Below are 18,981 nucleotides of genomic sequence, written 5' to 3'. Positions count from 1 at the left end.
TTGTCACTGTAAGCTGTTTGCTAATTTACTGACTCAAGAGCATATTAACTGGAGTACTGGAAGTGCATAGAAGGGGATTAGAGATCAGTCCTGGGTTCAAATACTATTTGAAATCATTTCACACACGTTGTCTATTCTTGATTGAGCATCCCTGGCTTAGCAGACCAATAGAATAGTCCTAAACTGTAAGTCCCGCCCATCTGAGTGTCTTCTCTAGCCTGCCTGGAGTGACAAGTATTTTCAATATTTCAAATACTTTTTGACCCCAGGTCTGTTAGAGCCATCTTTATTCCTGCTCCCGAGGGGGAGGCTAGAGAGTAAAGGGCCTCAGACTAAGATGTTAATACTCTTACAATCCTGTGTGGAGTACGGATGATCTCTGACGGACATATACCAGACCCCAACACTTACAGTACATCTAGTTCATGTTTATTCTGCATTCCATCCTTTCATTCAAGTTTCACGTTTATTATTAGACGTATGTACAGGATACACATGGTGATACACCGTCCAATGAAATGTCTACTTGCAGGCTCCTTCTGGACAACGCAACAACAATAAGAAATAATATAAAAATATAAGATACGAATAGGAACGTAATGTAAATGGTTCAGTAGAATAAAAAAAACATTTTAGCATAAGTATAATACAGGAAGGCACAATATATAGTCCAATATTTACACATGTTTTGGTGGGCAAGTGGTTAAATTGTGCTGTATTTAGCAGTCTGGTAGAAGCAATTGAGTGCATGTGTGCTGAGGTGTGGAGAGTCGGTGCAGGTTGTGTGCTGAGGTGTGGAGTGTCGGTGCAGGTTGTGTGCTGAGGTGTGGAGAGTCGGTTCTTCCTATCATTGTGAAGCAGAATTCACCAAGCGTTGGATTGTTCACTCACTAATAGGGAACGTGAGATGTGTTTAGACCGTCGTGAGACAGGTTAGTTTTACCCTACTGATGATGTGTTGTTGCAATAGTAAACAGTAAACACAACACAGGTTGTGTGCTGAGGTGTGGAGAGTTGGTGCAGGTTGTGTGCTGAGGTGTGGAGAGTTGGTGCAGGTTGTGTGCTGAGGTGTGGAGAGTTGGTGCAGGTTGTGTGCTGAGGTGTGGAGAGTCAGTGCAGGTTGTGTGCTGAGGTATGGAGAGTCAGTGCAAGTTGTGTGCTGAGGTGTGGAGAGTTGGTGCAAGTTGTGTGCTGAGGTGTGGAGAGTCAGTGCAGGTTATATTCTAAAAAATATTGTAAAAATGTAATAATGGGATTTTTTTTACTAACAATTTCAATCCCTGATGTTTCAAGTAGATGTCTTGGGAACATGGGAACACGGTCCCAGTGATGTACTGGGCCGTCTTCACCACCCGCTGGAGGGCCACGGTCCCAGTGATGTACTGGGCCGTCTTCACCACCCGCCGGAGGGCCACGGTCCCAGTGATGTACTGGGCCGTCTTCACCACCCGCTGGAGGGCCACGGTCCCAGTGATGTACTGGGCCGTCTTCACCACCCGCCGGAGGGCCACGGTCCCAGTGATGTACTGGGCCGTCTTCACCACCCGCTGGAGGGCCACGGTCCCAGTGATGTACTGGGCCGTCTTCACCACCCGCTGGAGGGCCACGGTCCCAGTGATGTACTGGGCCGTCTTCACCACCCGCTGGAGGGCCACGGTCCCAGTGATGTACTGGGCCGTCTTCACCACCCGCTGGAGGGCCACGGTCCCAGTGATGTACTGGGCCGTCTTCACCACCCGCTGGAGGGCCACGGTCCCAGTGATGTACTGGGCCGTCTTCACCACCCGCTGGAGGGCCACGGTCTCAGTGATGTATTGGGCCGTCTTCACCACCCGCCAGATGGCCACAGTCTCAGTGATGTACTGGGCCGTCTTCACCACCCGCCGGAGGGCCACGGTCCCAGTGATGTACTGGGCCGTCTTCACCACCCGCCGGAGGGCCACGGTCCCAGTGATGTACTGGGCCGTCTTCACCACCCGCCGGAGGGCCACGGTCCCAGTGATGTACTGGGCCGTCTTCACCACCCGCCGGAGGGCCACGGTCCCAGTGATGTACTGGGCCGTCTTCACCACCCGCCGGAGGGCCACGGTCCCAGTGATGTACTGGGCCGTCTTCACCACCCGCCGGAGGGCCACGGTCCCAGTGATGTACTGGGCCGTCTTCACCACCCGCTGAAGGGCCTTGCGGATGTGGATGGAGCAATTTCCTTACAAGGCCATGATGCAACTGGTCAGGGCGCTCTCGATGGTGCAGTGGTATTATTTGGAGAGGACCCGGGGTGGCATGCCGGATTTATTTTGTCGCCATACAAAGTAGAGGCACTAATGCGCCCTCTTGACCAGAGTGGTGGTGTTGTTGTTCCATGTCAGGTCCTCGGTGATGTGGACGCAGAAGAACCTAAAGCTGCCGACTCTCTCTACTGCAGTCCTGTTTGATGTGGATCGGGATGTGTTCCCTCCTTTGCTCACTGAAGTCCACAATCATCTCCTTTTTTTTCTCCTTACGTTGAGATAGTTTTTTGTCCTGGCACCACAATGCCAGTTCATGTACCTCCTCCTCCCAATAGGGTGACTCGTTGTTGTTGGTTATCAGGCCTGCAGCCCTGGCGTCGACATTAAACCAGATGATGGAGTTGGCGTCGTGCAAAGCCACACAGTCGTGGGTGAACAGGGAGTACAACAGAGGGCTGAGGAAACACCCCTGGGGTGCCCTGTGCTTAGTCAGTGTGCGGCTCTGAGCTTGGTGTCGAGCCTGGAGGGAACAGCAGTGTTGAATGCTGATCTGTAGTCTATGAACAGCATTCTCACATAGGGGTTCCTGTTGTCCAGATGTGTTAGAGCTGTTTGAATAGCGATGGAAATGGCATCTTCCATGGATCTGTTCAGTGTGTCTGGTATGATGGCCTTGACGTGGGTCATGACCAACCTCTCAAAGCTGTTTTTCTGGGCACTGGGATGATGGTGGTCTCCTTGTAGCAAGTGGGGAGTACAGCCTGGGACAGGGACAGGTTGAAGATGTCCACCAGCTGGTCTGCACGCACTCTGAGGCGGCTTTGTGAGTATTCACTCTTTTGAGAGTTTTCCTTACGTCGGCCTTGGAGAACAAAAGCGCCTGGTCGTCTGGAGCAGCGAGAAAATGCCTGGATGACTCGGTATTGTCTGCTTGGAAAGGAGGCTTCAGTGGGCATCACAAAGCTGGATTTGCCTTTGTAGTCCTTGATAGCCTGTAGTCCTTGATAGCCTGTAGTCCTTGATAGCCTGTAGTCCTTGATAGCCTGCAGTCCTTGATAGCCTGTAGTCCTTGATAGCATGTAGTCCTTGATAGCCTGCAGTCCTTGATAGCCTGTAGTCCTTGATAGCCTGCAGTCCTTGATAGCCTGTAGTCCTTGATAGCATGTAGTCCTTGATAGCCTGTAGTCCTTGATAGCCTGCAGTCCTTGATAGCCTGTAGTCCTTGATAGCATGTAGTCCTTGATAGCCTGCAGTCCTTGATAGCCTGTAGTCCTTGATAGCCTGTAGTCCTTGATAGCCTGTAGTCCTTGATAGCCTGCAGTCCTTGATAGCCTGTAGTCATTGATAGCCTGCAGTCCTTGATAGCCTGCAGTCCTTGATAGCCTGTAGTCCTTGATAGCCTGTAGTCCTTGATAGCCTGCAGTCCTTGATAGCCTGTAGTCCTTGATAGCCTGCAGTCCTTGATAGCCTGCAGTCCTTGATAGCCTGCAGTCCTTGATAGCCTGTAGTCCTTGATAGCCTGTAGTCATTGATAGCCTGTAGTCCTTGATAGCCTGTAGTCCTTGATAGCCTGCAGTCCTTGATAGCCTGTAGTCCTTGATAGCCTGTAGTCCTTGATAGCCTGCAGTCCTTGATAGCCTGTAGTCCTTGATAGCCTGCAGTCCTTGATAGCCTGTAGTCCTTGATAGCCTGTAGTCCTGTAGCCTGTAGTCCTGATAGCCTGTAGTCCTTGATAGCCTGTAGTCCTTGATAGCCTGCAGTCCTTGATAGCCTGTAGTCCTTGATAGACTGTAGTCCTTGATAGCCTGCAGTCCTTGATAGCCTGTAGTCCTTGATAGCCTGTAGTCCTTGATAGCCTGTAGTCCTTGATAGCCTGCAGTCCTTGATAGCCTGCAGTCCTTGATAGCCTGCAGTCCTTGATAGCCTGTAGTCCTTGATAGCCTGCAGTCCTTGATAGCCTGTAGTCCTTGATAGCCTGTAGTCCTTGATAGCCTGCAGTCCTTGATAGCCTGTAGTCCTTGATAGCATGTAGTCCTTGATAGCCTGTAGTCCTTGATAGCCTGCAGTCCTTGATAGCCTGTAGTCCTTGATAGCCTGTAGTCCTTGATAGCCTGCAGTCCTTGATAGCCTGCAGTCCTTGATAGCCTGCAGTCCTTGATAGCCTGCAGTCCTTGATAGCCTGTAGTCCTTGATAGCCTGTAGTCCTTGATAGCCTGCAGTCCTTGATAGCCTGTAGTCCTTGATAGCCTGTAGTCATTGATAGCCTGCAGTCCTTGATAGCCTGTAGTCCTTGATAGCCTGTAGTCCTTGGTAGCCTGCAGTCCTTGATAGCCTGTAGTCCTTGATAGTCTGCAGTCCTTGATAGGCTGCAGTCATTGATAGTCTGTAGTCCTTGATAGCCTGCAGTCATTGATAGCCTGCAGTCCTTGATAGCCTGCACTCCTTGATAGCAGGTAGTCCTTGACACAAGCGTCGCAAGTCAGAGTTGTGGATCATGGATTCAAGTTTTTTTTCCATCCCTAATAGATTTGCGGCGCTTGTACCTGCTTGCCTTGTATTCATTGCGCGCTACAGAGTCGTCTGGGTTCGTTCTGCTGACATTAAATGCTGCATTACGGGCTCTCAGCACGATATGGATTTCTCCGTATCGTTCATCCAGGGTTTTTGGTTGGGGCATGTCCGGTTTGTTATTGTGGGTACAACGTCATCAAACACATTTCCTAATGAAGCCTTTGACTGATGATGTATATTCCTCAATGTTGATGGATGAGTCCTGCGGGGATGAATCTTTGAACATATTTCAATCAGTATTAACAGAACAGTCCTGCAGCATTAGGTCTGCCCCCTCTGTCCAGCGCCTCACTATTCTCGGAGTTGGTGGTTCCCTCTTGAGATGCTGCTTGTAGGCGGGGAGTTGGGACAGAGAGACGCGATCTAATTGTCAGAAGTGGGTGCGGGGGATGGTTTTGTACGTGTCACAGATGTTTGTGTACACATGGTCCAGCACGTTGTTTCCTCTAGTGGGGCAGGAGACATGTTGATGATGTTTTGGAATAAGTTTGTTTAAAATCTCACGCAACGATAAAGCTGTGATTATAACAAATGAATCCAGCCTATTTTCAAATGAACACATACTGTACACTCTTCTCCCTGAGACGGAGACAGTCGACTACATATTTGACATTCAAACCTTTACATCCAGCTTCATTTCAATTGAGCAGATACACAGTGCTGCAGTCATTTAGTCTCCCCTCTCTGTGATGTAAATGGCAGAATGTAGACAGCAGATACACAGTGCTGCAGTAATTTAGTCTCCCCTCTCTGTGATGTAAACGGCAGAATGTAGACAGCAGATACACAGTGCTGCAGTCATTTAGTCTCCCCTCTCTGTGATGTAAACAGCAGAATGTAGACAGCAGATACACAGTGCTGCAGTCATTTAGTCTCCCCTCTCTGTGATGTAAACGGCAGAATGTAGACAGCAGATACACAGTGCTGCAGTCATTTAGTCTCCCCTCTCTGTGATGTAAACAGCAGAATGTAGACAGCAGATACACAGTGCTGCAGTCATTTAGTCTCCCCTCTCTGTGATGTAAATGGCAGAATGTAGACAGCAGATACACAGTGCTGCAGTCATTTAGTCTCCCCTCTCTGTGATGTAAATGGCAGAATGTAGACAGCAGATACACAGTACTGCAGTCATTTAGTCTCCCCTCTCTGTGATGTAAACGGCAGAATGTAGACAGCAGATACACAGTGCTGCAGTCATTTAGTCTCCCCTCTCTGTGATGTAAACGGCAGAATGTAGACAGCAGATACACAGTGCTGCAGTCATTTAGTCTCCCCTCTCTGTGATGTAAACGGCAGAATGTAGACAGCAGATACACAGTGCTGCAGTCATTTAGTCTCCCCTCTCTGTGATGTAAACGGCAGAATGTAGACAGCAGATACACAGTGCTGCAGTCATTTCGTCTCCCCTCTCTGTGATGTAAACGGCAGAATGTAAACAGCAGATACACAGTACTGCAGTCATTTAGTCTCCCCTCTCTGTGATGTAAACGGCAGAATGTAGACAGCAGATACACAGTACTGCAGTCATTTAGTCTCCCCTCTCTGTGATGTAAACGGCAGAATGTAGACAGCAGATACACATTACTGCAGTCATTTCGTCTCCCCTCTCTGTGATGTAAACGGCAGAATGTAGACAGCAGATACACATTACTGCAGTCATTTCGTCTCCCCTCTCTGTGATGTAAACGGCAGAATGTAGACAGCAGATACACAGTGCTGCAGTCATTTAGTCTCCCCTCTCTGTGATGTAAACGGCAGAATGTAGACAGCAGATACACATTACTGCAGTCATTTCGTCTCCCCTCTCTGTGATGTAAACTGCAGAATGTAGACAGCAGATACACAGTACTGCAGTCATTTAGTCTCCCCTCTCTGTGATGTAAACGGCAGAATGTAGACAGCAGATACACATTACTGCAGTCATTTCGTCTCCCCTCTCTGTGATGTAAACTGCAGAATGTAGACAGCAGATACACAGTACTGCAGTCATTTAGTCTCCCCTCTCTGTGATGTAAACGGCAGAATGTAGACAGCAGATACACAGTGCTGCAGTCATTTAGTCTCCCCTCTCTGTGATGTAAACGGCAGAATGTAGACAGCAGATACACATTACTGCAGTCATTTCGTCTCCCCTCTCTGTGATGTAAACTGCAGAATGTAGACAGCAGATACACAGTACTGCAGTCATTTAGTCTCCCCTCTCTGTGATGTAAACGGCAGAATGTAGACAGCAGATACACAGTGCTGCAGTCATTTAGTCTCCATGAACACTGTCACATGTTGATGGTATATTGTTTGTGCACATTGGTTCTGTTGTACAGTACTGATGGGGTATTAGTTGTGCACAGTGGTTTTTGTTGTATTTGTCCCTCTGAACATCTTGTTTGACTTTTCCAGGTAAAAACTGCTCTACACAGTGGTTTTGTTGTATTTGTCCCTACTTTTCCAGGTAAAAACTGCTCTACACCGTGGTTTTGGTATATTTGTCCCTACTTTTCCAGGTAAAAACTGCTCTACACCGTGGTTTTGGTGTATTTGTCCCTACTTTTCCAGGTAAAAACTGCTCTACACCGTGGTTTTGGTATATTTGTCCCTACTTTTCCAGGTAAAAACTGCTCTACACCGTGGTTTTGGTGTATTTGTCCCTACTTTTCCAGGTAAAAACTGCTCTACACAGTGGTTTTGGTATATTTGTCCCTACTTTTCCAGGTAAAAACTGCTCTACACAGTGGTTTTGGTGTATTTGTCCCTACTTTTCCAGGTAAAAACTGCTCTACACCGTGGTTTTGGTATATTTGTCCCTACTTTTCCAGGTAAAAACTGCTCTACACCGTGGTTTTGGTGTATTTGTCCCTACTTTTCCAGGTAAAAACTGCTCTACACAGTGGTTTTGGTGTATTTGTCCCTCTGAACATCTTGTTTGACTTTTCCAGGTAAAAACTGCTCTACACCTGTTATTGAATGTGCGTCAGGAGATAGGACAAAATGCAGAAATGGCGGCACCTGTTATATCTTTGCCGGAGTGGTTCACTGCACTTGTCCACCAGGTAAAGTTTGTCCCCTTATCAGATACTGTACTGTACTGTCAACTACAGTTTACTCTGAGAAAATAAGGTCCTACCTAGAACCAGAAATGTTGTTGACTTGCCCCTGTAGAAACCCGTCTGGTTCTTTTTTAAAACCCTTTCTTCAGAAGGACCTCCTTCGTTCCAAGGTTCCATCTACAACCTCTTATCCCTCTAACCCTTTAGAACCATTTTCTCTAAAGTAGGTAACAAAAGACCTGCATCTGGGTGATTTAATCCTGTTGATATATCGTTATCTGGCTCTGCTGAAGTTACATTAAACCACAAAACATAGAGTTTAAAATGTCCTGCATCGCAGGAAAGTTATCCTGCAACAGCGTGATCAAATGAAGATCTTATATTTGAAATCCATTGAAGTTAAATTAGTATTATATATATATATATATGCCATTTAGTAGTATTATGCCTCCATCTTTGTACACAATCATTGTTAAGCAATTTATTCAATTTATAGACCCTCCGGTTGTTTTTAGATGCTCTTGTTGTTTATTCTACAATAATCCCTTTTGTAAAATCGGTCCTAAATGGCCCCATATGGCTCTGGTCAAAAGTAATGTAGGGAATAGGGTGTCATTTGGGATGCCGGCAAAGAGGCTATGTTATTGTTATTGATTACTCTGTGTGCACTCTGTTGTTACCAAACCAAACCTAATTTAAATAACATCCACTGGATCATAATAGAGAGTAGTCGACCAAAGCCATGTATTACTTGAATGAGTGTCTAATTATAAATGTAGGAAAACACAAACACCCCTCAATACCTATATGTAGGTTGCTGGTTGGACTATATTTACAAATCCTATTTCCTAGTATTTCCACTGTGTAAGGCCCTCTATTTCCTAGTATTTCCACTGTCTAAGGGCCTCTATTTCCTAGTATTTCCACTGTCTAAGGGCCTCTATTTCCTAGTATTTCCACTGTGTAAGGGCCTCTATTTCCTAGTATTTCCACTGTCTAAGGGCCTCTATTTCCTAGTATTTCCACTGTCTAAGGGCCTCTATTTCCTAGTATTTCCACTGTCTAAGGTCCTCTATTTCCTAGTATTTCCACTGTCTAAGGGCCTCTATTTCCTAGTATTTCCACTGTCTAAGGCCCTCTATTTCCTAGTATTTCCACTGTCTAAGGGCCTCTATTTCCTAGTATTTCCACTGTCTAAGGGCCTCTATTTCCTAGTATTTCCACTGTCTAAGGGCCTCTATTTCCTAGTATTTCCACTGTGTAAGGGCCTCTATTTCCTAGTATTTCCACTGTCTAAGGGCCTCTATTTCCTAGTATTTCCACTGTCTAAGGGCCTCTATTTCCTAGTATTTCCACTGTCTAAGGGCCTCTATTTCCTAGTATTTCCACTGTCTAAGGCCCTCTATTTCCTAGTATTTCCACTGCCTAAGGTCCTCTATCTACCTGTGAAAAATATAACATATGTAAAGCAGAAATCATAAAAGAAAAACGTCTTACAATGACAGGAGCATCTTGAGAAATGACAATTCAAGCCTGTGTATCAGAAGGGGTGTGGTAGAAGAATAGAACACAGAACACAGCTGCTATTAAAGACACAGACATCAATCAGCTCTTTGATCCAAACCCCAATGCATACAGGATGGGGAGCCGATGACTGCTCTGCACCCGTGAACCAGTGTGTGTTGAATCCCTGTGACCCGGAGGGGACCCTGTTCTGTGAAGAGCTGCCGAATGGCTTCAAATGCGTCTGCCAACATGGGTACATGGGGCGGCTGTGCGAAATCCCCATAAGTCATTGCGTCGATGGGCTGTGTCATCGCGGATCAAAGTGTGTGGATCTACCGAGAGGATTCAAGTGCCATTGTTTACCCGGTAAGCTAATCACCAGGAACAAAGAAACAGGGCGTGTGATTTTAATGGGGTGTGTGTGCGTGCTTGGCATGTGCGTTGCCCTGTAAGACATTGGCTCCTTGTTCCTGAAACCTGTGGTAATGTTTATATTTATTTCAGGGTCTTGTCCCTGCATTTAGGATGACTGAATACTAAAAGGAGAAATAGGAATGCAGCGTTTCCTCAACCTCTCCTCAAGTACCTCTGGCTGCCCCACTTACTTCCTACTGAAACAAGAACACCTGATTGAATTGATAAAATTAGTAGTTGACCAATTGAATCAGGTGTGTTAGTGGGTTAAGTTAACCAGTTAATGGGAGCCAATAACAAGGGGTGTTAATATGTTAACCATTTGATCGGAGCCAATGAAAGGTGTGATAGTGGTTTAAAGTGCCAATAGAAAATGTGTGTTAGTGGGTTAAGGAGCCAATAGCATCCCAGAGAGATGAGTAAAGTTTGATAAAGAGGTGTTTGGAATTGGGTTAAAGTCACTCTGAATTGCCAGTATAACATTCTCTGATTTTAACAAAAAGAAACACATTATTACATTCTCAAAGTGATTCCCTCATAATTCCAGCCCTTAATTCAGAGGGTCTCATTCGTCTCTTCTTCATTCAGGTTTAACGGGACAATTCTGCGACGTGAACATAGATGACTGTGAAGAGAAGCCGTGTGGTGTTCTGAGTATTTGCAAAGACACCGTCAACGGCTACAATTGTTTCTGTGCACCTGGATTCATCGGTGAGTAGCTACGTTGTCAACAGGGGATGTCAGGGCAATTTCCCCTTTGCTCGTAATTCCATCGACTGTCTTTTGGTGTCAAAGACCTCAAGCCTCCCTATGTAGGTTGGTATTGTTAAACACTTATTTACCTTCCACATGTCATACGGCAGTTCCATTACACACTTCTCTCAGTAGCATTCAGTCTCTCTCAGTAGCATTCAGTCTCTCAGTAGCATTCAGTCTCTCAGTAGCATTCAGTTCCTCAGTAGCATTCAGTTCCTCTTCTCTCAGTATAATTCAGTCTCAGTAGCATTCAGTTCCTCTTCTCTCAGTAGCATTCAGTCTCTCAGTAGCATTCAGTCTCTCAGTAGCATTCAGTTCCTCTTCTCTCAGTAGCATTCAGTCTCTCAGTAGCATTCAGTCTCTTAGTAGCATTCAGTTCCTCTTCTCTCAGTAGTATTCAGTCTCTCAGTAGCATTCAGTTCCTCTTCTCTCAGTAGCATTCCGTCTCTCAGTAGCATTCAGTCTCTCAGTAGCATTCAGTCTCTCAGTATCATTCAGTTCCAGTCTTCTCTCTCAGTAGCATTCCTCTTCTCTCAGCAGCATTCAGTTCATCTTCTCTCAGTAGCATTCAGTCTCTCAGTATCATTCAGTCTCTCAGTATCATTCAGTCTCTCAGTAGCATGCAGTCTCTCAGTAGCATTCAGTCTATCTTCAGTCTCTCAGTAGCATTCAGTCTCTCAGTAGCATTCAGTCTCTCAGTAGTATTCAGTCTCTCAGTAGCATTCAGTCTCTCAGTAGCATTCAGTTCTCTCATTCAGTCTCTCAGTAGCATTCAGTCTCTCAGTAGCATTCAGTTCCTCTCTCTCAGTAGCATTCAGTTCATCTTCTCTCAGTAGCATTCAGTCTCCTCTTCTCTCAGTATTCAGTCTCAGTTCATTCATTCCAAACACACTTCTTTGACACGGCACATGTCCTATAACACCCATGTATCTACAGTCAGAAGCCCCCCCTCCTCTCCCCCCTACCTCTCCTCCCTTCCATTTCCCTCTACCTCTCCTCCCGTCCTCTCTCCCCTTCCATTTCCCCCCACCTCTCCTCCCTTTCTCTCTCCATTCCTCTTCCCCCTTTCCTCTCTTCCTCACATCATTAAGGAATGTTATTTGATTAAAGGGGGCCTTTTATTTATGTTTCAAAATCTGGCAGATGCTTCTGTGTATGTGTGTGTGCGTGTATGTGTGTATGTGTGTCTGTATGTGTGTGTGTGTCTGTGTGTGTGCGTGCATCTGTATGTAGACTATGCATGTGTGGACCTTCATGCAGTGAACCTCTCCTGTTTTTCCAGGTAATAACTGTGAGGTGGAGGTAAACGAGTGTCTGAGCCAGCCCTGCCACAATGGAGCTTCGTGCTCTGATGAGCTCAACGCATTCAGCTGCTTATGCCCAATCGGAGTCACAGGTACACACACACACACACACACACCGCATGCACGCACACACCACACACGTACATTTGTACTGTAACCCTTATGGTTTTTGTCATGACTAACATATCATATGTGACATCACAGGATGTTGACTGTAGGAGTTGACAAGGCAGCACAAATAGATCTGGGACCAAAATGTCATCATTAATACTTAAACCCCTTAAATAATTTGAAATACCTTACCTTAAAGTATGTTTCTAAGATGTAAGATATAGAACAGGGCTCTCCAACCCTGTTCCTGGAGAGATACCCTCCTGTAGGTTTTAACTCCAAACCTGTTCGTGGAGAGATACCCTCCTGAAGATTTTAACTCCAACCGTGTTCCTGGAGAGATAATTTATGACAAATATAAACAAACGTTTGTCTCTACATTAACTAACATATTACTCTCAATTGTACATTTTTTGCTTGACTCGTTATGACATTATAACAACTTACATCTGGTAATACCGTAACATTTTGTCAGCCATCTTTTTTGAAGAACGACACAAAGCAAGGGTGGCCCGCGTTGTTACGTTTGTTAGAATGAGGAGACCAAGGTGTAGTGTGGTCGGCGAACATCTTACTTTATTCAAAATGAACACCGAAAAACAACCAAATCCAAAACAAACGTAAAGTTCTGCAGGCTACACAGCACCGATACAAAATCAAGATCCCACAATCTAAGGTGGGAAAAGGGCTGCCTAAGTATTATCCCCAATCAGAGACAACCATAAACAGCTGCCTCTGATTGGGAACCATACTAGGCCAACAAAGAAATAGAAGCATAGATTTGCCCACCCAAGTCACACCCTGACCTAACCAAATAGAGAATAAACAAGGCTCTCTAAGGTCAGGGCGTGACGCGTGTCAAAAATCGTTATTGGAACCACTCAATATGATTGGTCATATAAAAACCTTGGGACCCAAATGCAAAATGAGTGCAATGAAGCCGGGTCTGGAGCCATGAAGCCGGGTCTGGAGCCATGAAGCCGGGTCTGGAGCCATGAAGCCGTGTCTGGAGCCATGAAGCCGGGTCTGGAGCCATGAAGCCGTGTCTGGAGCCATGAAGCCGGGTCTGGAGCCATGAAGCCGGGTCTGGAGCCATGAAGCCGGGTCTGGAGCCATGAAGCCGGGTCTGGAGCCATGAAGCCGGGTCTGGAGCCATGAGGCCGGGTCTGGAGCCATGAAGCCGTGTCGCTGGGTACCTCTAAGTCCCGCGGGGCAAGTTTGCAACTTTTAAAGGAGGAACCACTGTACCCTCTTGTAAGTTTGCAAGGCTGTATTTGCTGTAATGCACTATGCACAGTTGAAGTCGGAAGTTTACATACACTTAGGTTGGAGTCATTAAAACTCGGTTTTCAACCACAAATTTCTTGTTAACAAACTCTAGTTTTGGCAAGTCAGTTAGGACATCTACTTTGTGCATGACACAAGTAATTTTTCCAACAATTGTTTACAGACAGATTATTTCACTTATAATTCACTGTATCATAATTCCAGTGGGTCAGAAGTTTACATAGACTAAGTTGATTGTGCCTTTTAAACAGCTTGGAAAATTCCAGAACATGTCATGGTTTTAGAAGCTTCTGATAGGCTAATTGACATCATTTGAGTCTATTAGAGGTGTATCTATGGATGTATTTCATGGCCTACCTTCAAACTCAGTGCCTCTTTGCTTGACATCATGGGAAAATCAAAAGAAATCAGCCAAGACCTCAGAAAAGATTGTAGACCTCCACAAGTCTAGTTCATCCTCGGGAGCAATTTCCAAACACCTGAAGGTACCACATTCATCTGTACAAACAATACTACGCAAGTATAAACACCATGGGACCACGCAGCCATCATACCGCTCAGATACATTCTGTCTCCTAGAGATGAATGTACTTTGCTGCGAAAAGTCCAAATCAATCACAGAACGACAGCAAAGGACCTTGTGAAGATGCTGTAGGAAACAGGTACAAAAGTATGTATGTCCACAATAAAAGAGTCCTATATCGACATAACCTGAAAGGCCGCTCAGCAAGGAAAGAGCCACTGCTCCAAAACCGCCATTAAGAAAAGCCAGACTGCGGTTTGCAACTGCACATGGGGACAAAGATTGTACTTTTTGGAGAAAAATTTTCTGGTCTGATGAAACGAAAATAGAACTGTTTGGCCATAATGACCATCGTTATGTTTGGGGGAACAAGTGGGGGCTTGCAAGCTGAAGAACACCATCCCAACCGTGAAGCACGGGATGGCAGCATCAGGTTGTGGGGTGCTTTTCTGCAGGAGGGACTGGTGCACTTCAGAAAATAGATGGCATCATAAGGCAGGAACATTATGTGGATATATTGAAGCAACATCTCAAGACATCAGTTAAAGCTTGGTCACAAATGGGTCTTCCAAATGGACAATGACCCCAAGCGTACTTCCAAAGTTGTGGCAAAATGTCTTCAGGACAACAACGTCAAGGTATTGGAGTTCACAAAGCCCTGACCTCAATCCTATCGAAGATTTGGGGGCAGAACTGAAACTGCGTGTGCCGAGCAAGGAGGCCTAACACCTGAAGACCAGCTCTGTCAGGAGGAATGGGCCAAAATTCACCCAACTTATTGTGGGAACACAACACCAGTTGTGATCACGTAGCAGTTCAATAACAGAAACACCACTGACACCAGGTTGTGATCACGTAGCAGTTCAATAACAGAAACACCACTGACACCAGTTGTGATCACGTAGCAGTTCAATAACAGAAACACCACTGACACCAGGTTGTGATCACGTAGCAGTTCAATAACAGAAACACCACTGATCACGTAGCAGTTCAATAACAGAAACACCACTGACACCAGTTGTGATCACGTAGCAGTTCAATAACAGAAACACCACTGACACCAGGTTGTGATCACGTAGCAGTTCAATAACAGAAACACCACTGACACCAGGTTGTGATCACGTAGCAGTTCAATAACAGAAACACCACTGACACCAGGTTGTGATCACGTAGCAGTTCAATAACAGAAACACCACTGACACCAGGTTGTGATCACGTAGCAGTTCAATAACAGAAACACCACTGACACCAGGTTGTGATCACGTAGCAGTTCAATAACAGAAACACCACTGACACCAGGTTGTGATCACGTAGCAGTTCAATAACAGAAACACCACTGACACCAGGTTGTGATCACAGAAACACCACTGACACCAGCAGTTCAATAACAGAAACACCACTGACACCAGGTTGTGATCACGTAGCAGTTCAATAACAGAAACACCACTGACACCAGGTTGTGATCACGTAGCAGTTCAATAACAGAAACACCACTGACACCAGGTTGTGATCACGTAGCAGTTCAATAACAGAAACACCACTGACACCAGGTTGTGATCACGTAGCAGTTCAATAACAGAAACACCACTGACACCAGGTTGTGATCACGTAGCAGTTCAATAACAGAAACACCACTGACACCAGGTTGTGATCACGTAGCAGTTCAATAACAGAAACACCACTGACACCAGGTTGTGATCACGTAGCAGTTCAATAACAGAAACACCACTGACACCAGGTTGTGATCACGTAGCAGTTCAATAACAGAAACACCACTGACACCAGTTGTGATCACGTAGCAGTTCAATAACAGAAACACCACTGACACCAGGTTGTGATCACGTAGCAGTTCAATAACAGAAACACCACTGACACCAGGTTGTGATCACGTAGCAGTTCAATAACAAAACAGAAACACCACTGACACCAGGTTGTGATCACGTAGCACTGACACCAGTTCAATAACAGAAACACCACTGACACCAGTGATCACGTAGCAGTTCAATAACAGAAACACCACTGACACCAGGTTGTGATCACGTAGCAGTTCAATAACAGAAACACCACTGACACCAGGTTGTGATCACGTAGTAGCAGTTCAATAACAGAAACACCACTGACACCAGGTTGTGATCACGTAGCAGTTCAATAACAGAAACACCACTGACACCAGGTTGTGATCACGTAGCAGTTCAATAACAGAAACACCACTGACACCAGGTTGTGATCACGTAGCAGTTCAATAACAGAAACACCACTGACACCAGTTGTGATCACGTAGCAGTTCAATAACAGAAACACCACTGACACCAGGTTGTGATCACGTAGCAGTTCAATAACAGAAACACCACTGACACCAGTTGTGATCACGTAGCAGTTCAATAACAGAAACACCACTGACACCAGGTTGTGATCACGTAGCAGTTCAATAACAGAAACACCACCTACATCTTTGTTGAGGTCTGTTTTACGAAGTGAAGTCAAGCAAAGTCAATTAAAACAATATAACTTTACAGCCTATAGCAATCCACTGTGTAATTAGCTATGCTAATATTCCTATATGCATGTAAATTAATGCTGTCCTGTACGAGAGGTGTACAACCATTATAACTATGTCAATGTTCATTATGTTCAATACACTGGGTTGTGTCCCAAATGGCACCCTATTCCCTTATTGTGCATTATGTTTGACCAGAGACCCAGTTAGCTTATCACTGCTCTGGTCAAAAGTAGTGCACTATAAGGGAATAGGGTGCCATTTGGGACCGTGCTGGGTCATGTAAGGTCATATTGAAAACATAAGGGATAATTTATCTAATGTCAGACGAGAGGTCTCTCTATTATTTCTCAGTTCATTTCAATCTGAATTGTTAGGAAATTGTCTGAGTTAACTAGATGAATATATGCAAATCGAGGGATCCATATTTTAGTAACCCATCTTGAACTGAGTTTCTCTCTTTTATTTTTAGTTCAGAAGGTGGATAGCTCGAAGGCTTTTAATATTTCACTTGCAAAGGGGATTCTTTTTAACACTTGGTTTATAATTGGTAGGAATGGGAGTTTTCATGAAACTGTTCCTTCCTCTTTCATTGTCTTTCCCTACAGGTGACTACTGTGAAATCAACATTGATGAGTGTCTGTCAGGGCCATGCAGACACAATAGCACGTGTTTGGACCTGGCCAATGGCTATGAATGTGTCTGTCTACCCGGCTTCACTGGTCAGTGCATCTAACTTACTGAATTTTAATGAATTAATGCATACTGAACTAAACAAGCATTGACAATATAACCTACTGAATTTTAATGAATTAATGCATACTGAACTAAACAAGCATTGACAATATAACCTACTGAATTTTAATGAATTAATGCATACTGAACTAAACAAGCATTGACAATATAACCTACTGAATTTTAATGAATGAATGCATACTGAACTAAACAAGCATTGACAATATAACCTACTGAATTTGAATCCTGTAGCTTTATTTTAGCAAACTATAGTAGGCTCTATTCACTCTAATCTGCATAGCCATATTCATGCTTTACCATAGTCTCACTGGTAGATGCTTCCAGTTTTCACCAAGAAAATCCTTCACACAGAAGTTTGTGTCCGTGGGCAGTATCATCTACAGACAAAGATGTCTGTGGAGTTGGATTGTTTTCCAGTGTACCTCTTCAACAACGTGCTGCTTAGGTACACTGGCAACTACAGTCTATGTTTTGAACTCCAGTGTTGCTAGGCAGCGGGGAACAATGGAAATAGATTCCTATGGGTGAAACACCTTAATGAAATAGATCTGCCAACCCCAGGGGAGAGGAGTGAGTAAAGGGATGTTTACATGCCTGTAGTCTGGACAAAGCACATCACACGTCCACAGCGTCCCAAACGGCACCCTGTTCCCTACATAGTGCTGGACCCTGGTAGTGCGCCGTATAAGGAATAGGATACCATTTGGGATGCAACCCATTGTTGTGTTCTCTGACTAACTGATGAGGAGTGAAGACAGAAGATACACAGTTAGTTACTGCTCCATGGGCTCATTAGATCCTGTTTCCTGTGTCCAACCGAAGAGATTATTAACTGTCCTGGTTTGCATCCCAAATGGCACCTTGATCCCTTCATAGTGCACTGCTTTTGGACCCATATGCCTCTGGTCAAAAGTAGTGCACTATATATGGACTAGGGTGCCATTTGGGACATAGGCCTGCTACTAGTCTCACTGACCCCTAAAAACATGACTTATTTATTTGTTTATGTTGTTGTTTGTATCAAAGGCGCTGGGTGTGAGTTCGACATTGACGAGTGTGCCTCTTCTCCCTGCAAGAACGGAGCCACTTGCATTGACCAGCCTGGCAATTACCACTGTCAGTGTGTGGCTCCATTCAAAGGTAATGAACACTGAGAGGGTGTGTGTGTGTGTGTGTGTGTGTGTGTGTGTGTGTGTGTGTGTGTGTGTGTGTGTGTGTGTGTGTGTGTGTGTGTGTGTGTGTGTGTGTGTGTGTGTGTGTGTGTGTGTGTGTGTGTGTGTGTTCCTGCGTGCGTGTCACTGTGTGCATGTGTCTCCATTTGAAAGGTAATGCACACTGAGGGAATGGGGACGATCACCAAAGTTAATTAACCTCCCTGGGCGTCCCTCTCTCACCTGCCTGAACTCATTCTGCTGCAGTCTTCAGCAACATTAGTAAGGCTTCATTCTCTGGTTGTGGCGATGCTCGACAAAGAAGATGAAACCCATTGCTAATCCTCCAGATGGTGTATCTATTTCTCATAGCCTTGGTCCGCACTAAAGTGTTGTGTCTTAGTGCTGTATAGCCTTGGTCTCTACTAATGTGTTGTGTCTTAGTGCTGAATAGCCTTGGTCTCTACTAATGTGTTGTGTCTTAGTGCTGAATAGCCTTGGTCCTCACTAATGTGTTGTGTCTTAGTGCTGTATAGCCTTTGTCCCTACTAATGTGTTGTGTCTTAGTGCTGTATAGCCTTGGTCTCTACTAATGTTGTCTGTCTTAGTGCTGTATAGCCTTGGTCCCCACTAATGTTGTCTGTCTTAGTGCTGTATAGCCTTGGTCTCTACTAATGTGTTGTGTCTTAGTTCTGTATAGCCTTGGTCCCCACTAATGTGTTGTGTCTTAGTGCTGTATAGCCTTGGTCCCCACTAAAGTGTTGTGTCTTAGTGCTGAATAGCCTTGGTCCCCCCACTACAGTGTTGTGTCTTAGTGCTGTATAGCCTTG

General features: G+C 45.2%; 1 protein-coding gene across 1 annotated transcript in view; it reads left to right on the top strand.

The window, feature by feature from the left end:
* The window catches only part of LOC127921582 (protein eyes shut homolog), a gene marked incomplete at its 3' end in the record, with an annotated part of 213,306 nt that overhangs the window by 132,805 nt on the left and 61,520 nt on the right, over positions 1 to 18,981 (top strand). The window contains 6 exon segments of the mRNA XM_052505176.1: positions 7,736 to 7,849; positions 9,485 to 9,718; positions 10,355 to 10,477; positions 11,805 to 11,918; positions 16,853 to 16,966; positions 18,027 to 18,140. Of these exon segments, the coding sequence (XP_052361136.1) occupies positions 7,736 to 7,849; positions 9,485 to 9,718; positions 10,355 to 10,477; positions 11,805 to 11,918; positions 16,853 to 16,966; positions 18,027 to 18,140 (813 nt within the window).

Source organism: Oncorhynchus keta, unplaced genomic scaffold, assembly GCF_023373465.1.
Source record: "Oncorhynchus keta strain PuntledgeMale-10-30-2019 unplaced genomic scaffold, Oket_V2 Un_contig_2262_pilon_pilon, whole genome shotgun sequence".
Classification (NCBI taxonomy): Eukaryota; Metazoa; Chordata; class Actinopteri; order Salmoniformes; family Salmonidae; genus Oncorhynchus; species Oncorhynchus keta.
This window is presented reverse-complemented; position numbering and strand designations above follow the sequence as displayed.